The sequence below is a fragment of the Centruroides vittatus genome, unplaced genomic scaffold, assembly GCF_030686945.1.
Source record: "Centruroides vittatus isolate TY-2023 unplaced genomic scaffold, ASM3068694v2 contig_157, whole genome shotgun sequence".
NCBI lineage: Eukaryota > Metazoa > Arthropoda > Arachnida > Scorpiones > Buthidae > Centruroides > Centruroides vittatus.
In genome coordinates this window covers 108,244-121,444 of record NW_027120963.1, presented here as the reverse complement: position 1 = coordinate 121,444, position 13,201 = coordinate 108,244, and the positions used below count along the sequence as shown (strand labels likewise).

The following is a 13,201-nucleotide window of genomic DNA, read 5'->3' as shown; positions in this document are numbered from 1 at the left end:
GCTAATGAAACAAGGAGTCATCTGTCATCTAACTGCTTTGCCAGATAACAAACAACTGTGTGAAATACTTGCACAGAGGAATTACTTATTAAATAGCATACATATGTTAAATTTTACAAACAGATGCAATTTAAGTAGTTAACTGTAAAGAATATGCAAACTACTGGTTTTCATATAATTTCATTCTGCTGAAAGACCTATGACGAAATCACAATCATTTATTTAAGTTTTTAATGAAGTCGAGTGTCTTTTGGCATGACAAAATTATAGGAAACCAGTAGTCTGGTTACGTTTCGTAAAGTTCATTGACCAATTAGAAAAGCAATTTAATTAACCACTCGGCAATGAGGGACGTATATATACGTCGAGGGCAATCGTCGGGCAGTGGTGAGGGACGCATATATCCACTAAATTCTTTTCGGGGTATTGGCAAAAACTAGCCAAAAAATTCACATAAAAAATGAATTATGTAACAATAAAAAAGACTTTTCTTTACTAGACATAACTGTTTACAATATCTTTTTCCGAAATGGAAATGAGAAAAAATGCGTGAAAAAATACTTTAAAAATTTCCCAGGTATATTCTCCACTACTTTGGGATAGCACCATACCATACCTCACTATCCCACTGCTGAAAGGTTAAAGCTAGAGTGAATGAGAAAGCATTGGCACACAGTCAATCTATATTTCAGGATAAATTGCTTTTGCCTTTGACTCTGTATATTAAAAGAAAATCTATAGTTGTTGTACAGTCAAAAGAAACAAAACCATAAAGATATGATATCTAATAGCCAATACTTGAAAATAAATAGAATTGTCTCCTTTATATGTAATATTTTAATAGTATTTAATTTTTGATGGTTATAATAAAGTTTAGCCAAAGTAAAACAGATAATGTTTGTTTAAGTATGGCTGGATAAAGTTATTTTGTAACTACAGTAGAGCATCGATTATCCGACCCACGATCGACTGTCATATCAGTTAACAGTTCAGTTATTTAATTAAAAAGATACCAAAGGTACATAACCGGTGCCGTAATACATAACCGGAAAAACATTAAGTTCCATATCAGTTAACCATATCAGTTAACAGACCGCGTTCTAGTCCAAGGTTCTAGAATATATTCTAGGACCTTGGTTCTAGTCAGCAAATTCAAATGTCCGCTAGTCATGTGGCGCTACAATATTTAGCTATGTCTTGGCTACTTTAATATTATTTTTGTTAAATTTTTGCGTTTTAGCTGGAAACACTGGCTCGACCAGTATTTAAACGAGGCTTAATTTTATTTAACGACACTATCCAATTGCTGTTTTTAAAACATGTGCGAGATTTAGCAGCAAAAGAACAGCTGTGAAACAAAAGAAACTTTTGGACTTCTTTTTCTAATGTATAGGTCTACTTTATGTAAAATATGTAACCTGAATATATATATTTTTTGTTTTATACTGTATTTTTCAATATACAGTACAGTAGTGTAGTTATTTTGTGCAAAATAAAGAAATAATTTTATACGATAAAATAGCGACGATTATTATTTTAAAAATTTTTGTTAGGCTTAACATCGATGAAAATTTAATGCAAAGTAGGTTAATAGCGATATACTAATTACATGGGATATACAGTGGTACCTCGTATAACGTACTTAATCCGTTCCAGGTGCACATCCATTAAGTGAAACATCCATTATACGAAACGCATTTTCCCATAGAAATGCATGTTAAAACATCTAATTTGTTCCGCAGCATAAAATAGCCGTACTGTATCATAAAAAAAATGAACATGAGGTGCGTTCTTTTATTCCTCCGCGTAACTCTGTGCGAGCGACATCCGTTTAAAAATTCCTGCGGAACACGTTCCTAAATTCCGGTGGGAGTGCACGCCATCGAACGACAAAAGCGGCCGCTTGTAGCAGTAGTTTACGGTGGAAAACAACATGGCGTCCTCCATGGCTCAGATAGTTTCGTTTCCGGGTCCATTATGTGGTTTTATGAATGATAATTTAGAAAGTAAAAGCGCGAGTTAGCGCACGTGGTGATGTAAGTGTCTTTACAAATTTTTTTTCGAGGCTAGTTTGAATGCACTTTCAACAAATAATCCATTTATGGTTAAATTTTACAATTGGGACCCTTATTTTGCCTTTTAAAGCTCATAGTTTAGAATTATAGATTCCTCCATCACGATACTATTGATAGTGCGAGCGTTGCAATCTTTCTTTCTTTCACCGTCGCTCCTAAATGCCTACAAACAGCAGTGCACTCCCGTAGTAGCGGAGACGCAGAGCAACCGCTTTTAAAGGACGCACCCATGGAGCAGTCACCAATTATGCCAGAAAGTCTGTTGTTCGCAGCCAGTCTGTTGCTCGAGTCACGTAACAGTCAAACAGAAAGTCCGTTGTTCACAGCGTCCATTATACGAGGTACCACTGTACTAATATACTATACTAATAATGTATTTTTTCACACTTTTCGGTTATCTGACCAACCCCAGTACCCAATTGAGTCCGATAATCAATGCTCCACTGTATACGCATGCTCTTTTCTTTAATTTAATTTTTGCTCTACAAATGACAGCTTTTCTTATGATTCTGGAATTCAGATATGTTTTCAGTCTATTTACAACACCGACAGATGAGACTAGAGCTTTAATCAAGTGACTAATTTGGATGAACCGCACTAAGATGTCATCTATATGCAGACAGACATTTTACTTTAGTTGCCATTTTTATTTGATAGTCTGTGTAAATATTGACATCACTTATACTTTTAATAATGAATGACATAACAAAAAACTTTTAAATATTTCACAAAAACATTAAAATTAGTCAATTTCTATTTTGTTTCTTTCCATATTGAGAAACAAGAAACAAACAAAGCTGCACTTACATTGTACAGCATAACTTGCTAAGAGAGTGGCAGTGGCTGGTGGCACTATAATTCTTCCTTCTAAAATATCTTTTCTTATTTGAAGAAAGAGATGATACCTGCAATAGATATTGATGATTAGAAAAGTTAGATGAAACATAAATGCAGTTATAGATATATAATTATTAAGATCACATACCTCGTGTATTCTTCTTGTAGTTTGCTTGGATCGGAAACATAAAACTTCACTCGAAAATAAAGTAAATGCGGAGGACCGGCTGAAAAAAAGATACAGTTGATTAATGCTTACTTCTTAAAAATATTGATATATTAATCATATATTTTAATTTACTTAACTTGCAAGACTCAAATGTTACATGTTATAAATGGATTACAGTAGAGTGTCGTTCATCCAAACCCCGGTTATCCGAACGATTTTCAGTCGGACTGTGTCGTGCTGAATCGAACGTTTTTGATAGTAGATTTACTTCTAAAGTATAATTTTCATGTTTTTATATTCATTAATCCGAACAACCCCAGTCCCCAATTGATTCAGATTAATCACTCTCTACTGTATTCTCACAATTTTAAGTATTTCCACCCAGAAGATTAAAATTTATATCGTAAGGCTAAACAATTTTTTTTACACAATTGTAAATATAATTATATTAATAAACTGTTTAAAAATCATAATAACAATCAATATTTATTCTCTCCGTAGAATATAACTTACTGAAAATGAGTGCTTTGGTTGTATGAATAAATATAATCAGGTACATAACACCTTTTAAGATAACAACTTACAGAACCAATAATTAATTAGATTGCAATTAACACTAAATATTAATTACTGAAAACTGTACCGTACTAGTAATTAGTTATTAATTCATTAATAATTATAAGAATTTGACGTTATAGGCATTGCCACTGGTAACAATATTATAGGGTTATGTCACCACCCCTCAATAACTTCAACAATTAAACAACTTTCTAAATTTAATTAAATTAATCTAAAGTTGAAACATGGCAGTTTCTTTTTGGAAAATGTTTTTAAAACGATTTGATTTTAAGTGCAATTTTTCATTATAAATGCCTAAAATAAATATATTTTACTCTAAATTTAATCTTAGAAAGATCAATAACAGATCAGAATAGAATGTGCATGTGATTACTTTGTCAGTATCGCCATCAAAATGCCACATTTAATTACGCCACCAAACTCTCCCATTATTAATTAATTACTTAATATTTGATTAGTGAAACCAGATGTATTTTAGCAATTCATTAAAATGTTTTGATATTAATATAACAACTAAGCCAACCTAATGTTCGATTATTGACAAACTTGGTAATTTGTTACGATTTTTATATAAAAAAAGAACATTTTTAATACGCAATACTCACATTTCATTTGTTTTCGTACGCATTTCGACGGATCCAGCCACCTCTGAAAATAAGTTATTCTCCATTATTTGTATCGCAAATATATATTGCATACTGCATAATTTATTATAAAACTATCCATAATACTTCTAAAAAAATAATTAACTGACCATGGCATCCGGAGATGGTGCGATCTCTGCAAACTGTAACCCAAAATAATCCTTTTCTATCAGTTCCAAATGTTGGAAGACTAGATCTAACAGCACCTGACCTTTAGCACGTTTCTGTAATGAATTTCTTTTGTTATATTTTCACAGTAATAAATTACCATTTATATATTATTCTATCATCACGGCAATCAAAATCTTGATTTTTAAATAATAAAATTGTACTAAAAACGAGCTATCGGTTGCCGGAGAAAAATCATTGTCAATACACACACAGAGTGACTCTCAAACTTTAAACAAAATTTTCTCCAATATGGATAAATATAATTTGACACTTTCAATGTAACAAAGTACTTAAACTACAGCAGCTCAAGTACTTTATTGTATCAGAAAGTCTCTCCAAATTATGTTCATTCATTACTCATAATTTCTGTTTCAAATGATACTATACACTAAGTACAGACTGCCAAGTTATAGACAGAGTCTGTAATTAAAAATTACATAACCACAAATTTTAAAGTACAATATTATTGAATAGGTTTTAATATTTTATGACATCTTAACGCGTACGTAATAGTTTATGTAATTTAAATGTTAAGAACTCACGTCGATTTCAAATATCTGCTGGCTGTCATCAAGGAAGAATACGGTGCAACGAATCGTCTTGATCCTCTTGTCTCGAGCAAGTTCCGACGCTCGCACGTTGTATGTGCCACTTGACCCACCCAACGCCCTCCTGGACATACTCCACGACTGACCACTAAAAAAATACATATTCTATAGATTACATTTGACAAAAATTTTCCAACAAAATTTTAAAATATATAGAAAACAATGGTGCATGTAGTGAGTAACAAGATACTTTAAAATCAATCTTAAATTATAATTACACTGTATGAAGATTAGTTGTTATGCTAACGAACTTAGGCGACTTAGCTACTGAGTCGATTTGCTCGTCTCTCTATTGACAATGGGCTCCACTGTTCAAAAGTATTCAAGAAAAACTATTATTAAAGTGAACTTTAATAACAGTTTTTTTGAAGCAGAGTTTTTGTTGCTATTATAGTATAACACTCTTGACCTCTTAGTGCTCCCCAGGCAGAAAGGGGTCTATAATAAAAATATAAAAATTTTTCCCACGCATGTTATTATTATTAAATACAGGATGTCTGAAAACATGTAAACACTTTGATTTTTAATAACTTATGTGTTTATTTTCTTTTTTTCAGTTGCAAATTAAGTATAACAGAAAATATCGACTTAAAAATAGGATGTAAAAATACCAGTAATTTCTGTGATATTAGACTCGCATTTGCACAACAAACATTTGTATTGAAGTGGCATCGAAAGTTGAAAAATATTGACAAATTCCAGAAATAGTTTAGGAATGAATACCATACTTGATTGCCACGTGTCTTGTGATTTACACATTGTTAATAGATTAGAAGCAGATTGTAAGATGGACTTCGACTTTTCTGACAAATGCCGAGGAAGTCTGTCCAAAATAAAAGAGCTATCTATATTCCAAGATTGGTGCAGACCCTAAACAAAGATGATCCCGACTGTTGAATTTTACAAGTGGTATTTATGTAAAACTGCAGGGGTGATTATTTCACCTATAAAATCATGTGAATTGATGAGGAAATACTCACACTAAACGTAATATGTACAATTGTAAATCCACAGAACAACGTGTGGATTTACTGAACATTAAGTGTTGTGAGTTTCCATCCTTGAGCATGATTGAACCATTCCTTTTTAATGCAAGTGTTACTGGTATTGTTTACCTCAATTTACTTCAAGAATCAATCACTCCATACACTTATCTGGATAATCTGTCCCAAACAGATGGATTGAACAAAAGAGAAGCATCAAGTACCATCTATGTTTTCCAGATTTAAGACCAATGTATTTTTATTTAAGGAAACACTTAAAAGACAAAGTTTATGCCACGAAGTTATCAATTGTCACTGAATTACAGTAAGTTAATAAAGCAGGATGTGCGGAAATATCAACAATATCATCTTAGCTGAAGTATGCACTTCAGTTTCTTGACAATGTCAATAATGTCTGGATGAGAATGGAGAATGATTTAAACACTTGCATATTTTAGTCCAATATCTTTCGTTCATTAAAAAAGTTAAAATTAATAAAAATAAACATTGACATTATTAATAATCAAAGCATATATACATGTTTTTTGGATATCCTGTAGTTATTATCATTACAGATAGAATATCTTTGCTTGTGTATTTTAAACAGTAATGTATAGTTCAGGCATAGAACGTAAACTATGAGTTGACGCACACAGTTTTGAAGAAGCATACGGCCAGTAACACTTTGGTTTGAATTGTCTTAAATTTAATTGAAAGTCTATAAATTCAGAAAGATTTATCAACTGTGGAGAAACATCACAGATGGCTCCAGTTAAATTTTATCAAGTAATTTGACAGATTAGTGTTCACTTAGTTATTATTTGTGTCAGATATTAATAAATTATCACACATTGATTTTCTGTGGCAATGTAGTAAATATGATTAAATCCTAATGTAAATTAAAGATGTTCAATTTCAAATGTTTGCTTGGTGTAACTTCTAATGTAACCATACTTGTATCAGCTTAAACCTCCAAATGAGACACTTCTTTCGTAAGTTTTTAAAATTAAATTAAATTAATATTTAAAATTATTTGATCAATAAAACTATCAATGGGTATCATAAGCCTACTTTCAACACTAAATTCCTCCAATCATTAATTAATTAACTGTTAATTAGTAAGTTGATATAAACTTGCGAAAATATACAAAAGTTTCTGTATCTTTAATGTTCACAGAATTGGACAACAGTCCGACGTTCACAGTCAGCATAAAATTCTCATTTCTACCACCATTAATTGTTTGAGTGGTCCCACCTATTTCACGAAAGATGGAATTACAACCCCACATCACTGCTTGTCACGCGCAACAATGTTTCTTTTATAAATTTTAAGACGCTGCAATATATTATACACCTTTAAAAAAGTAAAAACAAAATTATTTTGTAAAATAAATTCCATTTTTCAGGTAATACGAAATTTAATATATATAAATTACTTCTTCTTGTTACAAAATTAATTGAAACAAATTCATTAAATCAAAATGGAGTGAGTAAACACCTGCAAAACATCAGTCACGCTTTATTAATAAACAATTTTTGACATTATTTTCCCTAAATATGTGTTAAAACCGTACGAAAATCATTAAGTCGACAATGTTATCCCGTATTCCTCTTGAGAAAAATGGAAATAAAATATTAATAATAATGATTATCAATTTCAATTAGAAGAACGAAGACTCGTCTGTCGACAAAACATCAATTAATTCTGATTGTCAACCTCGACATAATTAGTTTATATTAAGATTGTCTAACTTTAATGAATTGTATTAATCAATATAATTGAGTCGTATTAGATAAATGAAGCTCCCTTCTCCCATAATTTCTTTTTCCCGTTCAAAATCGCATTTAATTGATGACGTAATCTAATTACGACATTCAAAACTTTACATATTTAATCATAATATCGATTAAATATAAATATATAGTATATCATTATTACTTCCAATACCAAATGGATAAAATGTACTTTAGCATATGAATTTATAAAATTATAAATTCGCTCGTACGCCAAGAAACTGCCGCAGTCTTTTCCGATTCGACGACTCCGGATAAATAAATTGTTGTTATATTAATATATTGTTAGCTGCACGGAACATAAAATACCTTCCAAAGTTCAAAAGTTTATAATGTACAGCAACAACGCTAAATAAATATTACATCATAATTTGGCGAAAATTCTTTGACAATTCAGGATAATTAAAAGTATTATTAATTAAAGAAGAACTTCTAGATCAATAAGCGACTAATATGTTAAAAATGCTGACACGTATAAAAAAACTAATTTGCATCGTCATGATTCATTAAATATCATTATCGTCTTGACATTTTTAAATCATTAACCAGATTGTTTTCGGTAGCTCTACAACTATTAACAGAAGATAAATGTTTTGATTCTTAAACCTTCTATTGCTTATTATTATAACAAATATTCAATTAATTAATCATTATTCTACACATGGGCATTGTTTTTGAACAAAACTAATCAAAATTTTTGTAAGATTTTATCATTTTTACATAAATACTAAATTACATGTTGAATTAAACGACAGGTTTTTCTTTAAAACACTTCATAAGCTGAAGTTGCGTAAAAGTATTACAGTAGAGCATCGATTATCCGACTCAATTGGGGACTGGGGTTGATCGGATAACCGAAAAGTATGAAAAAATACATTAGTATAGTATATTAGTATATCGCTATTAACCTACTTCGCGTTGAATTTTCATCAATGTTAAGCCAAACAAAATTCTTTTCTAAATAACAATCGTCGCTATTGTATCGTTAAAAATTATTTCTTTATTTTGCACAAAATAAATACAGAACTGTACTGTATATTGAAAAATATAAAAAAAATATATATATATATTCAAGTTACATATTTTACATAAAGTAGGCCTATACATTAGAAAAAGAAATCCAAAATTTTCTTTTGCTTCACAGCTGACACTCGTTATTTTTGCCGCTAAATCTCGCATACGTCTAAAAACAGCAATTGGATAGCGTCGTTAAATAAAATCAAGCCTCGTTTAAATACTGGCCTCCCTTTCGTGGTCGAGCCAGTGTTTCCAGCTAAAACGCAAAAATTTAACAAAAATAATATTAAAGTAGCCAAGACATAGCCAAATATTGTAGCACCACATCACTAGCAAACATTTGAATTTGCTGACTAGAACGCGGTCGGTTAACCGATGCGACAGTCGATCGGGGGTCGGATAATCGATGCTCTACTGTATTTATCGCTCAAGAACCATAAATCTAAAGTAGGACAACAAGGATGAACAATTTCCAACACTAAGTCTGAGTTGAATAAAATGTAAAAATACGTACATTTTCTTAAAAATGCCATCAGAAAATAGTGCAACAAATCTGAAAACTGCATTATTCTCCATAAGACACAGTGCCAATAATTTTTAGGGAGACAATTTATTACTAGATAAAAGTTTATTTTTTTCTTTTGTTACTGTATCTCATCTCTGATCCACGGGGATCAACTGACAAGAGATAAAGAGGACGTCCCTAATAATTTTTATTGGCAAATTGTCTCCCCCAATGTATTCTTTTTTATGCCAGACTACAAAAATTAGAAGTAGAAACTAGTACTATGCACAATAGGTATACCTTATGTTTTTTATTACAAAATGCTTTTATTTAACATTGGATGAAGTACAGTAGAGCGTCGAAAATCTGAATCAATTGGGGACTGGGGTTGTTCTGATTAGTCATTTGTTCTGATTACCGACTTTGTACGAAAAAATATATTAACCTGTCCGATGTTCGAACTTTTCTCCGTTGCGTGTCGCTTCGTGTTGAATTTTTCTCCGTTGCGTGTCGCTTCGTGTTGAATTTTCGTCGATTTTAAGCCTAACGAAAATTTTTATAATAATAATCGAGGCTATCGTATCGTTAAAAATTATTTCTTCATTTTGTACAAACAAAATAAATATATTGAAGAATATAAAAACATGAAAATTATACTTTAGAAGTAAATCTAGTATCAAAAATGTTCGATTCAGCATGACACAGTCCGACTGAAAATCGTTCCGATTACCGGCCATTCCTATTACCGACGTTCCGATTAACGACACTCTACTGTAATCTCGCTGTGATAATAAATAGGAAAAAATGAACATAGGCACAGAAAAAGACTTTGTGCCTTAAAATTGTTGTACTTGCATTAAGACCAAACAACTGCCAAATTATCGGGCTAGCAAATGGCTATAGTAATATCAATAATTAAACATATCTTCCATTCAAAACCTAATAACCGGTGCAAAACAATTGTTTTGCACCGGTTATTAGGTTTTGAATGGAAGATATGCTTATAGTCCGGTGTTTTTAGAGGAGTTTTATCAATAATTAAAGTTAATTTGCTACTACAGTTAGGCGTTAGGCGCCATCTCTTGCTAAATTTAATAATTAGAATTTTAATTAAATAACTTTAAATAAATTTAAGCCTAACTGGAAGAAAAGAATCGGCCCGAAGTAGGATTCGAACCCGCAACTTCTGCTATCCGTGCAGACACGTTACCAGTTACGCTACCCGGACCTTCGGTCCGATCCTCCCTTCCAGTTGATATAAGATTACCGTACTACCATCGACGGTCATTACAATGGTAGTACGGTAATCTTATATCAACTGGAAGGGAGGATCGGACCGAAGGTCCGGGTAGCGTAACTGGTAACGTGTCTGCACGGATAGCAGAAGTTGCGGGTTCGAATCCTACTTCGGGCCGATTCTTTTCTTCCAGTTAGGCTTAAATTTATTTAAAGTTATTTAATTAAAATTCTAATTATTAAATTTAGCAAGAGATGGCGCCTAACGCCTAACTGTAGTAGCAAATTAACTTTAATTATTGATATTACTATAGCCATTTGCTAGCCCGATAATTCGGCAGTTGTTTGGTCTTTATATGTAACGGGTTAGTTGTTGTTTATTTGTACTTGCATTAATTTGGCTGAACGTTAGAACATCTTTAAGCAGTACCAGTGAAGGAAGTTTGCGTCAATGAATTTATGAGTTAATAAGGGGAGATGAAATTAGGGGAGAGGAGGGTCGGGGTGTCCATTTCGTGTCCTTGTGAATATCGCATTTACAGAAAAATTATTAGAATTGGTTTGGTTTATTTGGTTATGATATGACACATGAGTGATCTGCCAAGGAGGATGCATCTCAGGAAGACTTATGTAAAGCTGTCTCCTATTTAGGTGTTACTAATGTGAATAAAATCCAGAAAATTGCACATGGCCGGTCTGTTGGTGATGCACTAACCCGTGACCAACCACAAGTGTTTGGTGTCTGTTACTGGAGAATACTCATTGGGCTGCACCTTGAAAAACATGCAGACCTATAAATTCACTGTCTGCTGTCTATCCTTAATTTAAAGAACACAGTTAGATAAATGAATGCCAAGATCAGATAAGGAAAGCTTAGGGGCAGGAGGCCCCAATTAACTATATTCGAACTTCCAATGGTAACTGAAAGTCATATTATTTCAATTAATTTTGCCCTGAAAGTCATGTTATTTCAATTAATTTTGCCCTGATACATAACCGGCACAACTCTATCGCTAACAGGAAAAGTATGATGTACAGGGGCAAAACACTACTACACACCACGCAGGCAAGTGCTGTGCACTACCTGTCACAGTAATGGCACATAATAGTACGTATATTTCACACTATATCATTGTCACAGGGTTAGTGAATATAATATATATATTTTAAAAATTATATCCTTTTTTGTAAGAATTATATTTACTTTATTAGTTTCTTAAATTTTTTGCCAATAGATGACACTACATGTAAAGTTAGAAAATTGAATATCAACAGAAATTAATTGATCTGTAAAAATCCATCAATACTTTGGTGTGAGATGTACAACATGATCTAAGTTAGAAGTATATGAATGTAACTTCTGAGTTTTGTAGCAATGGCCCAGGCATGCATAGTGAACAAACAAACATACATCCTCATTTATACACACACACACACACACACACTATAGTGATAGACTGAGCCTGACTTAATGATGTCAGGCTTAAAGGTAAAAAGCATAGAACCACCACCAGTCAACAGATAAATATTTGAATTTGAACAAGCAACTGGTAAACAAAACTTTAAAAATGTCCGTTGACTGGTAGTTTCTATGTTTTTACGTTCGACTCTTATCATTACTAGGTTTGGATAAGACAAAGGCTAGAAAATTGTTTTATTTAGTAATAAACTGGATCCTTAAAAATTATTTAGCATTGTATCTTATGGAAGATGTAAATACAAAGTCACCTTTCAACAGAGAACCAATTATGCCAAACACTAACGTCTAGTTGAAAAATTACCTTAGAAGGTACTAAGCATTTTCATTTTGGCATTAATGCCACATTTTCTCAAAGCTTGGTAATTGAATTTTAATTTAATAATTTTACAGAAAATTTTAAAACAATAATTAAATCTAATTATTAAACTACAAGACAGAATTCTTTGTAAAATAGGGCTGGCGGAAATACAGTATTAAACGACGTGGCGAGTAAAGAAGATATTTTTATTATCTCTTTACGTGTTTTTACGTTTAATACAAGACAGAATTCTTTGTACTTTTAGTCTAAGCTTTTTAACAAATTAATTTTGGAATTTCAAAATAAATTGAAAAATCTGGTGCAATGTGGTCTTTTATGTATAATTGATTTAACCATTGATTTCTAATGACCAAAATCATTAGAAATTTTTAATAAAGTTCTATGATTATTTTCTGTGTTTGTGTGTGATATTAAATTGCTCCATCCTGCTGCTGCCATAATTAGTAATATGGTCCTCTTCTTAAAAATTTTCAGGACCCATATGGTAAGAAAATTAAATGCAAAAACAAAATACAGTCTTATACAAAAAAATCTTAACCAAATACTCTAAATAATCTTCATTTGTTACCAAATTTTGGCAATGTTTTGCATGAAATTAACGTGTAAAAATGTAATGATTTTTCTTGGATTAGAATCTTATTTAATTCTTCTATTAAATGCAGTGTTTAGAATTTTGAAAATCAAATTTGTTAATTTCTGTGAGCATGCAGTGCTGTCTCTCGTAAACTAAACTTTACGGTTGGCACCCAAACAGGGAATTTCTGGGGAAGAATCCATTCAAAAC

At 31.8% G+C, this 13,201-nt stretch overlaps 2 protein-coding genes across 5 annotated transcripts in view; both read right to left on the bottom strand.

Moving 5' to 3' along the window:
- Ptpmeg (protein tyrosine phosphatase Meg) overlaps window positions 1-13,201 on the bottom strand; it is an 85,041-nt gene that overhangs the window by 29,292 nt on the left and 42,548 nt on the right. For all 4 annotated transcript variants that reach the window (XM_067262815.1, XM_067262818.1, XM_067262817.1 and 1 more), the window contains exons 3-7: window positions 5,018-5,171; window positions 4,415-4,528; window positions 4,266-4,308; window positions 3,061-3,139; window positions 2,883-2,980 (exon numbers count right to left, since the gene is read on the bottom strand). In XM_067262815.1, the coding sequence (XP_067118916.1) occupies window positions 2,883-2,980; window positions 3,061-3,139; window positions 4,266-4,308; window positions 4,415-4,528; window positions 5,018-5,155 (472 nt within the window). In that variant the 5' untranslated portion in view covers window positions 5,156-5,171. The remainder of the gene's footprint in view (window positions 1-2,882; window positions 2,981-3,060; window positions 3,140-4,265; window positions 4,309-4,414; window positions 4,529-5,017; window positions 5,172-13,201) is intronic.
- The window catches only part of LOC136968785 (bifunctional 3'-5' exonuclease/ATP-dependent helicase WRN-like), a 122,056-nt gene that overhangs the window by 84,526 nt on the left and 24,329 nt on the right, over window positions 1-13,201 (bottom strand).